Here is a 14,897-nt window from a genome sequence, read left to right as displayed (position 1 = left end):
AATGACATGTAACACGTTGCATATACATATTATTTTAAACTGTGTGTTTTCTTATAGCAAAACCACATCGGACTATCTGCTGAGCCCACCGAAGGGAATCAAACCCATGATTTTAGCGTTGTAAATCCGTAGACATACCACTGTACTAGCGAGGGGCATTATTTTAAAACATTTTATTAAAAAAACATTTAATATTATTTTTAAAATATCTTACCAATAGATGGCGCCCCTGAATGTCTGACATACTATATTTTAATGTCTGACGATACTGCGGACTTGAAGTACTGCGAACAATTCGAGTTTTACGTTTCTGCATCTGTTTTTCTCCTTCCTTCAGGTAGGTTTTAATGTACGTATCTGTAACAACAGATAATGTTGTGAAACTTTCAAAAGTACAAGTTGTTTGGTAAACTACTGTTTAGTATAATTTTGAATACTAGTTTAAAAGTATAGTTCACACGAGTTACTAACACGTAATACAGTTGTAACAAGCACTTCATCAATTCATCTTCCAACAGTTAAAGATGGCCAATAATTAGAACCTTAATTACTTATTTTTATGCAGCTATAACAACGTTTACTACACTTTAGGGTGGCTCAGGATGGCCAGTTCGTTAAGGCGCTCGACTCATAATCTGAGGGTCGCGGGTTCGAATCAAATATGCTCGTGAGGGCGTTATAATGTGACGGTCAAACCCACTATTAGTTGGCAAAAGAATAACCTAAGAGTTGGCAGTGGGTGGTAATGACTAGCTGCATTCCCTCTAGTCTTACACTGCTAAATTAGGGACGGCTAGCACAGATAGCCCTCCTGTAGCTTTTAATTTACCACATGCCAAGAAATTAAGTTGTAGCACATTTTCGTAATGGCCTATTGACCAGAACGAAGGCTTACAAAACTAAAATTCGTGGTTAGAATCCTGTGATGGGTTCAGCGTAATTGACCCTTTGTTCAGCTTGTCACTTTACAATAAACCTTCACTATCTAGATCTCTTATGTGCCACACTGTTCACCAGAAGTACAACCCCTTCCTTACTACTCACAGAATGAGTAACTACAATATCATTGAGGTTAACTTTAAGATAACAGTAAAAATGCCATAAACTGTTAAGACGTTTTTCAAATATAATTATTCCAATGAGTTTTATAATTAAGAAAATCAGAAAATATTTTACGACGTTCAAGACTGACTGATCCTAAAACCAGATAACCACCTAATATGGAACTTAGACCTCTATCATATTACCTGGTGGTTGACCTAAGGATGAAAGTGGCAACTGGCAGGCACAGAAGACTTCTACTTCTAACTGACCCTTGGTCAACAGAAATCCCAATTTTATTTCTCCTAGCGTCTCAACTGAAATTGACAGAAGAATATTTAAATTTGAAGGGTTCCATAGCATCGTTTGAAACTTGAAAATTATTATGAAGTAATTAAATAAAACACACTGAGCAGAGAACGTTATTAAAATGTACAGTAGCTACACAAGTGTTTTGTGGTTAATGTATATACACTTTTTATTTAGGGTTACGTTTAACAACAATGTATTCGTTCCGCTTTTCGTCTTCAGGCGGAAGATCTTCTAATCGTCGTCCTGTACACTCATATTTCCACAATAAGCAGTTGCCGTCCATTTAAGGAAGCTTCCACTTAACATAAAATACCAAAGAAACGAAATATGCTTGGTTAACTCAGTATTTCCACTTCAGAATACTGTAATTGGTTATTGTTCCTTTCCAAGTGCTTTCAACATTATACGTCACATCAACGTTGCTAGGCAGAACAACTTGAAAATGTTAGAAAAACAAAACAAAGTGTTACATACTATACTGTGTTATTGTTCAAAACGTACTGTCTACAGTTTTCTCCACAGTTAAGATATTTATGACACTGTTATTTGAGAATACCATGCACAACTTGCCTCCATCTAGCTTCGTGTTTGGTGGAAAAACCTGCCCAGCCCCTCTTTTGATTCCCGTGGGTCCAATGGTCATAATGGGGATTTCATTTTCTGGGGTCAGGTCAGGGCTGGAAATACTAGTTGATGCGAGTTTACAGTCTGCTGATGAAGAATGTTATTATTACTTTCTATTTCTGGTGAAATATTACCTAATATATTAAAATACCCAAGTACAGGGTGTTCGAAAAGTCACTGTGCACTTATATATTTATTAACAGACATGTTTCAATATAGAATACAGGAGGTAAATATGAATTACAATTATAAACAATGTTGAAAGTGACCCCTGTTGGCATCAATACAGGCCTGGATCCTTCTTATTTTGTTTCTAAACACCGCTATCAGTTGCTGGCTTGAAATAGACTGAATAAAATATGATTACAAAACTGCACAGTGACTTTCCGAACACCCTGTAGATATTAGCCTCACATCACTAAATCCTACCTTGTATTAAAAGCTGCTATAGAAATCCTTTAATTAAGTCTACATCACACAGTTTTACTTCTTTCTTTCAGTAAATATGTAATCGGTGCTCATAGTGAAGGGTGGACCGACGTGGAAAAAAACAAAACTATTAATAGCTCGTGCCTTGTTAACAAAGTTACGCAATCGGAACGTCTCGAGCGGCGTGAGACTCACTGGAGGCACTTGGACAACTGTTCTGATATCCTTGACCCAAACGTTATATCTTCGAACTAATAATAATGTTATTTTTAGTTTGTTCTTAATGTTTGTTTCATGAAAAGTTATTGTTAAATGTGGGCCGATCTCGCTCAGGGTCGGAGTATGGGTCTGCGTGTTCACAATCCGTGGGGTATAAAGGTGACATCCTCGCTAGCTGAATTAATGTCGTGCTATAATATTTATGACAGAATGAGTGTCCACGGTGCCCCCAACTGAGAAACGTTTTATTCATAGAGGATATAGATGTATGTATTTGTATTCAATTCACAGTTCCCCCTTAATATGTCTCCATTACCTGGAAACGGACTCCAAGTACATCCCCTTGTTATGTTGTTATAGATATTTGTACGGACTCCAAGTACATCCCCTTGTTATGTTATTACAGATATTTGTACGGACTCCAAGTACATCCCCTTGTTATGTTGTTACAGATATTTGTACGGACTCCAAGTACATCCCTTTGTTATATTATTACAGATATTTGTACGGACTCCAAGTACATCCCCTTGTTATGTTATTACAGATATTTGTACGCACTCCAAGTACATCCCCTTGTTATGTTGTTACAGATATTTGTAAGGACTCCAAGTACATACCTTTGTTATATTGTTACAGATATTTGTATGGACTCCAAGTACATCCCCTTGTTATGTTATTACAGATATTTGTACGGACTCCAAGTACATCCCCTTGTTATGTTGTTACAAATATTTGTAAGGACTCGAAGTACATCCCTTTGTTATATTGTTACAGATATTTGTATGGACTCCAAGTACATCCCCTTGTTATGTTATTACAGATATTTGTACGGACTCCAAGTACATCCCCTTGTTATGTTGTTACAGATATTTGTACGGACTCCAAGTACATCCCTTTGTTATATTATTACAGATATTTGTACGGACTCCAAGTACATCCCCTTGTTATGTTATTACAGATATTTCTACGGACTCCAAGTACATCCCCTTGTTATGTTGTTACAGATATTTGTAAGGACTCCAAGTACATCCCTTTGTTATATTGTTACAGATATTTGTATGGACTCCAAGTACATCCCCTTGTTATGTTATTACAGATATTTGTACGGACTCCAAGTACATCCCCTTGTTATGTTGTTACAGATATTTGTAAGGACTCCAAGTACATCCCTTTGTTATATTGTTACAGATATTTGTATGGACTCCAAGTACATCCCCTTGTTATGTTATTACAGATATTTGTATGGACTCCAAGTACATCCCCTTGTTATGTTGTTACAAATATTTGTAAGGACTCGAAGTACATCCCCTTGTTATGTTGTTATAGATATTTGTACGGACTCGAAGTACATCCCCTTGTTATGTTGTTACAGATATTTGTACGGACTCCAAGTACATCCCTTTGTTATATTATTACAGATATTTGTACGGACTCCAAGTACATCCCCTTGTCATGTTGTTACAGGTATTTGTACGGACTCCAAGTACATCCCCTTGTTATGTTGTTATAGATATTTGTACGGACTCCAAGTACATCCCCTTGTTATGTTGTTACAGATATTTGTACGGACTCCAAGTACATCCCTTTGTTATATTATTACAGATATTTGTACGGACTCCAAGTACATCCCTTTGTTATATTGTTACAGATATATCATACAGATTATTCACGAAATACATAAACATTGGTCACTTGGTCCTCATACTAAATACAACGACAATCTCAGATACATACACATTGTTACAGAATAACCTACTAAACTACCAGTGTCTACACAGGTTTACCAGTCTTCTGGCAGCATGTTAAGGATATACCGATGATATAATTGCTAAGTTTCACAATATCACTGTATGTTAACCTAAGTCTTCACACATACCAGATTATTTTATAGACCATTTAGTTTAAAGTTTAGTTCAGTTTTTCTACCAAAGAATGAGACAGAAACGAAATTCTGAGAGTAACAGGAACAGTTGTTGTTATTGAAATTACAGCACATCTAACATCCACAAACCAGACACGTTCAGTAAACCTGTCATCATACCTAACGCCACAGACTTATCGTCTATGTCACTTCCTTGACTCAACGCTCCAGGAAGTTTCGTCTCTCTTGTTGTACTCTTGTGAGTTGGTCCTGCCAGGTTTTCGGCTGAGTAAAACGAAATGAAGATGATTCATTTCATACAACTAACAATCATAAATTATGTTATTCACTGTAGTACCTACAGCAAGTGCAAAACGAGATTCGATTTTTTATTATCATTATAAATCAGTTTATGAGTTTTTATTTTTGATGTTAATTTACTCATATTGGCTAAGCGATAAGGCGCATAGCTTACATAGCCCATTGTGTAGTTTCCAGAAACAAAGTAGAGAAACGACTTATTTCTATTTTTAATTGTTGGTATTATGAAATCCATATCTGATTATTTCATACAAACAGATTTATTGTTTATTCGTTTTTGAATTTCGCGCAAACCTACACGAGGAGTATCTGCGCTAGCAATCCCTAATTTAGCAGTGTAAGGCTAGAGGGAAGGTGGATAGTTATCACCACCCACCGCCAACGTTTGGGCTACTCTTTAACCAAGGAATGCTGGGATTGATCGTTACATTATAACACCCTCACGGCTGAAAGGGCGAGAATGTTTAGTGCGACGGGGATTCGAACCCGCGACCCTCAGATTACGAGTCGAACGCCTTAACCCACCTGGCCATGCCGGGCCTATAGACTTATTCCTTGGACAATGGGAACCACATGTGTTGTTGTTTTACAGCGTAGTAGTCACTTAATAAAACAGCACAGCGCAGCAGTCACTTAATAAAACAGTACAGTGCAGCAGTCACTTAATAAAACAGCACAGCGCAGCAGTCACTTAATAAAACAGTACAGCGCAGAAGTCACTTAATAAAACAGCACAGCGCAGCAGTCACTTAATAAAACAGCACAGTGCAGAAGTCACTTAATAAAACAGCACAGCGCAGCAGTCACTTAATAAAACAGCACAGTGCAGCAGTCACTTAATAAAACAGTACAGCACAGAAGTCACTTAATAAAACAGCACAGCGCAGCAGTCACTTAATAAAACAGCACAGCGCAGCAGTGACTTAATAAAACAGCACAGTGTAGTAGTCACTTAATAAAACTGCACAGTGCAGCAGTCACTTAATAAAACAGCGCAGTGTAGCAGTCACTAAATAAAACAGTACAGCGCAGAAGTCACTTAATAAAACTGCACAGTGCAGCAGTCACTAAATAAAACAGTACAGCGCAGAAGTCACTTAATAAAACTGCACAGTGCAGCAGTCACTTAATAAAACAGCACAGCACAGCAGTCACTTAATAAAACAGCACAGCACAGCAGTCACTTAATAAAACAGTACAGTGCAGCAGTCACTTAATAAAACAGCACAGTGCAGCAGTCACTTAACAAAACAGTACAGCGCAGAAGTCACTTAATAAAACTGCACAGTGCAGCAGTCACTTAATAAAACAGCACAGTGCAGCAGTCACTTAATAAAACAGCACAGCGCAGCAGTCACTTAATAAAACAGTACAGTGCAGCAGTCACTTAATAAAACAGTACAGTGCAGCAGTCACTTAATAAAACAGCACAGCGCAGCAGTCACTTAATAAAACAGTACAGTGCAGCAGTCACTTAATAAAACAGCACAGCGCAGCAGTCACTTAATAAAACAGCACAGCGCAGCAGTCACTTAATAAAACAGCACAGTGCAGCAGTCACTTAATAAAACAGTACAGCACAGAAGTCACTTAATAAAACAGCACAGCGCAGCAGTGACTTAATAAAACAGCACAGTGTAGTAGTCACTTAATAAAACAGTACAGCGCAGAAGTCACTTAATAAAACAGCGCAGTGTAGCAGTCACTAAATAAAACTGCACAGCGCAGCAGTCACTAAATAAAACAGTACAGCGCAGCAGTCACTTAATAAAACAGCACAGCACAGCAGTCACTTAATAAAACAGTACAGTGCAGCAGTCACTTAATAAAACAGCACAGCGCAGCAGTCACTTAATAAAACAGTACAGTGCAGCAGTCACTTAATAAAACAGCACAGCGCAGCAGTCACTTAATAAAACAGCACAGTGCAGCAGTCACTTAATAAAACAGTACAGCGCAGAAGTCACTTAATAAAACAGCACAGCGCAGCAGTCACTTAATAAAACAGCACAGCGCAGCAGTCACTTAATAAAACAGCACAGTGTAGCAGTCACTTAATAAAACAGTACAGCGCAGAAGTCACTTAATAAAACAGCACAGCGCAGCAGTCACTTAATAAAACTGCACAGTGCAGCAGTCACTTAATAAAACAGCACAGTGCAGCAGTCACTTAATAAAACAGCACAGTCCTTCTCTTGTTGTGTGTGTACAAATTATACGTGTTCAGAATAAAAATATCCCTTTCTTAAATGGACTCACACCGCTAAAACCAAGTTTCATCACTCGCGATGGGCACATCCAAAACTTTTCATAAATATATTCATGATGTTAGTAAAACACGTGGGTTCAAACTCCTTTTAACAAAACAGTCATGTTCATCTGTGATTACTTGCCTATGTAGATCAACTTGTCTGACGTCACAGTTTTCCTAAAAATAGAAATTTCACAAACTGACTTGCACAAAAACACCTACAGACAGACCGCAATACCTTCACTATAAACTGACTTGAACAAAAACACCTACAGACAGACTGCAATACCTTCACTATAAACTGACTTGAACAAAACACCTACAGACAGACCGCAATACCTTCACTATAAACTGACTTAAACAAAACACCTGCAGACAGACCGCAATACCTTCACTATAAACTGACTTGAACAAAAACACCTACAGACAGACTGCAATACCTTCACTATAAACTGACTTGCACAAAACACCTACAGTCAGACCGCAATACCTTCACTATAAACTGACTTGAACAAAAACACCTACAGACAGACTGCAATACCTTCACTATAAACTGACTTGCACAAAACATCTACAGACAGACTGCAATATCTTCACTATAAACTGACTTGAACAAAAACACCTACAGACAGACTGCAATACCTTCACTATAAACTGACTTGAACAAAAACACCTACAGACAGACTGCAATACCTTCACTATAAACTGACTTGCACAAAACATCTACAGACAGACTGCAATATCTTCACTGTAAACTGACTTGAACAAAAACACCTACAGACAGACTGCAATACCTTCACTATAAACTGACTTGAACAAAAACACCTACAGACAGACTGCAATACCTTCACTATAAACTGACTTGAACAAAAACACCCTACAGACAGACTGCAATACCTTCACTATAAACTGACTTACACAAAAACACCTACAGACAGACTGCAATACCTTCACTATAAACTGACTTGCACAAAATCACCTACAGACAGACTGCAATACCTTCACTATAACAGTTGTCACCCCTTTTACACTAAATGAAACATTACCTACAGTCAAGCTTTTAGACTAAAGAAAATATGCTGAGATGAAACATATTACAGAAAGCACACTTAGGATCTAAAACTAACCATGTTACAAAGAGGATATGAAGATACTGAAATCAACTGACAGATTGAAAAGGCTAACAACACTCAGCGGTAAAAATACTAAATCAAAGTAATATTAAACTTTTAAATAGACTGCATTATTATCTACCAGTTTAAAATCAGAAACGTTTGGCGAATTCTGAAAAAAACAAAAAACATTTTCATTTCCTTCTGTTTAACGATCGTCCGAAACATATATTTCCAGAAGTTTAAGTTGTCTCCTTCAAAAAAACTAACAAAACAGAACTCTGAAGGATATCCTTGTTTTGCTCTTTTGGAAGGAGACAACTGAGTTTAAACTGATAATGAGAGGAATTCTATTTGAAAGTTTAGTTCATGCAACAAAGCCCGTCGTCAAACCTGCAAAACCATCGACTTGTTTTTTGACAAGCACAATGAATGAAACTTTAAAATACACAGAAGAAATCAGAGAAAAAGCAGTCCACGTGAGGCACCAGTAACAAGGTATTCAAGATGGATGTCCGTCTTGAAAAGTAGCACAAGTTACTTTCACGACAAATCCGTTCAAAAGTGGCATAATTCACGCGGGTGGAGAGTGAAACGTTTACTGATGCTATTACATACGAAAACGTAATGGTCAATGTGCCTGAAACAGCGTTTATGAATATTTCTGTGCAATTGGACGGTTGAAATTGACTCTGTGATGCCTTTGACTTCGTACAAAAGATGGATTATATAAAGCAAGCAGGGTGTTTGTTGTACTTTGGGTTGACAGCTAAGACGTAGCTTTTTGTAATGGAAACTACGCTCAGGGTATCAAAATACATGATCGTCAGAGTATGAGTAGACTTGGCGACATGGGTTGTAACGATGTCGTGTGGCTCTGGCCAGTGTAAAGTTCAAAGTTCAATAATTTGGCGAAACTTCCCACCCATCACTACATTCTAAAGAAAGATAATGTAATAAAACATATAGTTCAGGGGGCGCCAAAGCTTGTACGTTATAACAGTATTTGCAGATACAGGAGCCTGCTGACATGGATTTAATAATAACAGCCTTACGTGATATGGATTTAATAATAACAAGGAGCCTTACGTGATATGGATTTAATAATAACAAGGATCCTTACGTGACATGGATGTAATGATAATATTAGGGCCTACTGACATGAGTATAATAATAACCAGGAGTCTTACATGACATGGTTTTAATAATAAGATTATAACCTACTGACAAGAGTTTAATAATAACAAAAACCCTTACGTGGCATTGTTTTAATGATAATATTAGGGCCAACTGACAAGAGTTTAATAATAAAATTATGGCTAACTGACATGGAGTCAATAATAAGAAGCTACCTTTCTCACTATCCGATGTACATGACTTATTGGAATGAACACTGGTGTTTCTTTCTTGATCCTTAATTTTAGGTTTAACGTGGAAATCTGTATAAAAATTCCAAATATTTTCCCTCTTACATAAAAATATTCATTATAAAAATGATCAGTTGCTGAAAAATTCCAACAGCTTTAAACACATATGTATATTCTATACTAACTGGCACTTTATAATACTGATTACCGTTAGATATCACAAATCAACAGTAGTTTTTTAAAGAAATTAGGCTTAAGTGTGTTATACTAAAATGTTCGATAACCACTGCTATATTATCTTCACATAATTTTCGTTTTCTCTCAAATTTACCACACACTTATATTGTTAACTTCGCTTCACGAACCATGCGAAAATAATACAATTAATTTTAAATTTATAGACGGATATTTGAGATTAAGTTACCAGGAGAGCCGTCTCGAGTCGTCAACTGTACCGAAGTTTTCTTATTCGCAAGTAATCGGGTTGCGTTGGCTGCTTCAACACAGTATCCGCTACCACCATCTGTTGGTCTCTGTTGTATTTGATCCCACGCATCTTCAGAAGGTAAAACTTAAAACCGCAAATTAAACGAGATTAAAAAGAATCAATTGAAACATTTTAAGAGTTTTATTACTAGTGCAGTATTCACCTTAGCTTTATTACTAGTGCGGTATTCACCTTAGCTTTATTACTAGTGCGGTATTCACCTTAGTTTTATTACTAGTGCGGTATTCACCTTAGAGCTCATCTATTAAGTTCCCAAAAAAAACAACATTTTATATTTACTTTTCAGCGTGAAAAACTATTGTTAAACAAAAGCAATTACTAAGAACTACGTAAACGATTTTTCAAATGGAAATCAAGCAGCGTATTTCACTTAAGATTTTACCACAATTTCAGCGATTTCAAAAAGTCTGGCCATTAATTCAAAATCGCTTGTTAAAAAACTCGCGTTATTCAACCACAATGTTAAAATTCATGACGACGAGAAACCCACTTGAAGTAACAATGTCTCTCAACACGGCTGGTATGAGGATGAAAACTATAATTAAAATAAAATATAAAACAATGATTCGACATTATTAGGTTATCTTCAGTTAATATCTTCTTTGTTAACTTGTACTTTATTTTAAAGTTTTAATACCCATAACAGATGTCTTTAGAAAATACAATGCCAACAATGTTCATTACTTTTCGTCTGACCAGTAAGAGGCTCGTTCTTTAATTTAAATATATAATTATTTAACTGTGGTTAAGACGCTAGACTCGTAATCAGAGGGTCGTGGGTTTCAGTCACTTTTCTAGTAAACATTCACGTTCTTTCAACAGTGAGGGTGTTATAATGTGAAATAAATCCCGCTATTCGCGCGAGATTCAAAACAAACTAAAAGTGGCAAACTTTTATATCTTCAGGAGGAAGAGGTCAAATGTACCTGACCCTCCTGGGTATTTAACAACATCAATACCCAAATACCCACACAGTCAAACTTGGAACTTTTATATCTTCATCTGGTAATAAAACCTACTCCTACTAGAAGAGTTGTAACTGTCTAAGTAAAGTAACTATATCTTGGTAAAGTTACGAGGTATGGTACTGAAAACAATTGTAAATAATAACCATTAAACGATTTTCAGTAGAGGTAACCATTTACAGTTCAATATGGCGTCGAAACTTCTCAAAATATAAATGCGAGATTCGTAAATAAATAAACAGCACTTGTAACGCGCTAGAAAATGTTGGATGTAAACATTTATATATTATAGAGTGAGGAGAAACGACACTTGTAATGCTCTACAAACTGTTGGATGTAAACATTTAAATATTACAGAGGGAGGAGAAACGACACTTGTAATGTTCTACACACTGTTAGATGTAAATATTTAAATATTACAATATTATTTGTAATGTTCTATACAATAAATACAAACAATCTCTGTAGAATGTACGATCAATAATACAAACAATGTTAACAATGTATGATTATACTAACAATCTCTGTGGAATGTACGATCAATAATACAAATAATGTCAACAATGTATGATTATACTAACAATTTCTGTGGAATGTACGATCAATAATACAAACAATGTCAACAATGTATGATTATACTAACAATCTCTGTAGAATGTACGATCAATAATACAAACAATGTTAACAATGTATGATTATACTAACAATCTCTGTAGAATGTACGATAAATAATACAAACAATGTTAACAATGTATGATTATACTAACAATCTTTGTAGAATGTACGATCAATAATACAAACAATGTCAACAATGTATGATTATACTAACAATCTCTGTAGAATGTACGATCAATAATACAAACAATGTTAACAATGTATGATTATACTAACAATCTCTGTAGAATGTAGATCAATAATACAAACAATGTTAACAATGTATGATTATACTAACAATCTCTGTAGAATGTACGATCAATAATACAAACAATGTTAACAATGTATGATTATACTAACAATGTCTGTAGAATGTACGATCAATAATACAAACAATGTTAACAATGTATGATTATACTAACAATCTCTGTAGAATGTGCGATCAATAATACAAACAATGTTAGCAATGTATGATTATACTAACAATCTCTGTAGAATGTACGATCAATAATACAAACAATGTTAACAATGTATGATTATACTAACAACCTCTGTAGAATGTACGATCAATAATACAAACAATGTCAACAATGTATGATTATACTAACAATCTCTGTAGAATGTACGATCAATAATACAAACAATGTTAACAATGTATGATTATACTAACAATCTCATGTTATATAAAATGTCTTCTCTCACGTTCTTAAAATTTTATAATTAGGCTTATTCATTTGTTTTCACAAGTTCATATGTGAGTGCATATATCTAAGTAACTAGGATTGGAAAGGCTTACGTTTATATACTAATTTCTATTAAATTCAATTAATTTAGTTCAGAAGACAATATCAACTGATAAAAATGTACAGAAAAAAAGGCTGATTTATTTTGCCTTAAAAATACTTTACGATATTTATAAATATGGTTACAAGTTTTATATTATGTTATGATTATAATAAGTGAAGTTTTATCTTATATTTTCACCTAAAATTATAATGAAAATATTTAGCGTTTTCAATTCATCGTATGTTGTGAATACATTTTCATATTTATTCAATTCATCTTGTGTTATGAATACATTGTCATATTTATTCTATTCATCGTGTGTTATGAATACCTTTTCATATTTATTCAATTCATCGTGTGTTATGAATACATTTTCATATTTATTCAATTCATCGTGTGTTATGAATATATTTTCATATTTACTCAATTCATCGTGTGTTATGAAGACATTTTCATATTTATTCAAGTTATGTCACGATTTTAATTAAATATAATTTTTACCTATCAAAGACCAAAATTTACCTTATATTCTCATAATCCCAAAGTATTTAATCTATATCAGGTCTACCGTTGAAAACGATCTTAAAATGTAATTTAATTCGAAATCAATTCTGAATAAAAGAATATTCTGTGCATTCTGAGTGCCGCAAAAAATTGCAGTTTATCTTTTAATCTGATACTTAAATTATTTATCATTCTGATTCTTAACATAAACTTATTTATTTTTTGGAACCTTAACTAATTGTATATTATCTATCTTTCTGATTCTTAACATAAACGTATTTATTTTTTGGAACCTTAACTAATTGTATATTATCTATCTTTCTGATTCTTAATCAAAAGTTATTTATCATTCAAATTCTTATTTTCTTCTAATTTTAACATTAAGTTTGTTTGTTTTTGAAAATTCGCGCAAAGCTACACGAGGGCTACCTACACTTCCTTGCCCTAATTTTGTAGTGTAAGACTATAAAGAAGGCAACTAGTCATTATCATCCGTGCCAACTCTTGGGCTACTCTTTTATTAACAAATAGTTGGACTGACCGTCACTTATAACGCCCTCACGGCTGAAAGGGCGATCATGTTTGGTGTGACGGGGATTCGAATCTGTAACCCTCGGGTTACGAGATGAATGCCATAACCATCTAGTTATGCGTGATCCAGCAGTAATTTATTTACTATTCTTATTCTTAATTGACAGTATGTTATTTATTATATATGTAAAATGGCTGGTGAGGGTAGAGAAAACACTATGTAGAGAAGCGAACAACGTTTCGACCTTCTTCTGCTATGGTTAACATAACAAAACGTCTCAACCCAAACGAGCCGTTTTTACAACTATATTAAAAATAGATTATTTATCATTCTGGTTCTTACCATTAAGTTATTTATCTTTGTGGTTCTTAACAGTAAGTTACTTATCATTCTGGTTCTTAACAGTAGGTTACTTATCTTTGTGGTTCTTAACAGTAAGTTACTTATCATTCTGGTTCTTAACAGTAAGTTACTTATCTTTGTGGTTCTTAACAGTAAGTTACTTATCTTTGTGGTTTTTAACAGTAAGTTATTTATCTTTGTGGTTTTTAACAGTAAGTTATTTATTTTTGTGGTTCTTAACAGTAAGTTATTTATCTTTGTGGTTTTTAACAGTAAGTTACTTATCTTTGTGGTTCTTAACAGTAAGTTATTTATCTTTGTGGTTTTTAACAGTAAGTTCCTTATCTTTGTGGTTCTTAACAGTAAGTTACTTATCATTCTGGTTCTTAACAGTAGGTTACTTATCTTTGTGGTTCTTAACAGTAAGTTACTTATCATTCTGGTTCTTAACAGTAAGTTACTTATCTTTGTGGTTCTTAACAGTAAGTTACTTATCTTTGTGGTTTTTAACAGTAAGTTATTTATCTTTGTGGTTTTTAACAGTAAGTTATTTATTTTTGTGGTTCTTAACAGTAAGTTATTTATCATTCTGGTTCTTAACAGTAAGTTATTTATCTTTGTGGTTTTTAACAGTAAGTTACTTATCTTTGTGGTTCTTAACAGTAAGTCATTTATCTTTGTGGTTTTTAACAGTAAGTTCCTTATCTTTGTGGTTCTTAACAGTAAGTTACTTATCTTTGTGGTTTTTAACAGTAAGTTACTTATCTATGTGGTTCTTAACAGTAAGTTATTTATCTTTGTGGTTCTTAACAGTAAGTTACTTATCTTTGTGGTTCTTAACAGTAAGTTATTTATCATTCTGGTCCTTAACAGTAAGTTATTTATCATTCTGGTTCTTAACAGTAAGTTACTTATCTTTGTGGTTCTTAACAGTAAGTTATTTATCTTTGTGGTTCTTAACAGTAAGTTATTTATCATTCTGGTCCTTAACAGTAAGTTATTTATGATTCTGGTTCTTAACAGTAAGTTACTTATCTTTGTGGTTCTTAACAGTAAGTTACTTATCTTT

At 34.4% G+C, this 14,897-nt stretch overlaps 1 protein-coding gene across 1 annotated transcript in view; it reads right to left on the bottom strand.

Annotated features, from left to right (window-relative positions):
* Positions 1 to 123: 123 nt before the first annotated feature.
* Positions 124 to 14,897, bottom strand: part of LOC143228446 (protein piccolo-like) — a 162,291-nt gene continuing 147,517 nt past the window's right edge. Inside the window, exons 15-20 of the mRNA XM_076459705.1 lie at positions 9,962 to 10,108; positions 9,523 to 9,609; positions 4,667 to 4,771; positions 1,924 to 2,064; positions 1,248 to 1,358; positions 124 to 357 (exon numbers count right to left, since the gene is read on the bottom strand). Coding sequence (XP_076315820.1) covers positions 164 to 357; positions 1,248 to 1,358; positions 1,924 to 2,064; positions 4,667 to 4,771; positions 9,523 to 9,609; positions 9,962 to 10,108 — 785 coding nt within the window. The 3' untranslated portion in view covers positions 124 to 163. The remainder of the gene's footprint in view (positions 358 to 1,247; positions 1,359 to 1,923; positions 2,065 to 4,666; positions 4,772 to 9,522; positions 9,610 to 9,961; positions 10,109 to 14,897) is intronic.

This window comes from Tachypleus tridentatus, chromosome 10 (assembly GCF_004210375.1).
Source record: "Tachypleus tridentatus isolate NWPU-2018 chromosome 10, ASM421037v1, whole genome shotgun sequence".
Taxonomy (NCBI): domain Eukaryota; kingdom Metazoa; phylum Arthropoda; class Merostomata; order Xiphosura; family Limulidae; genus Tachypleus; species Tachypleus tridentatus.
The sequence above is the reverse complement of the archived record's forward strand: the minus strand, read 5'-3'. Positions and strand labels throughout refer to the sequence as shown.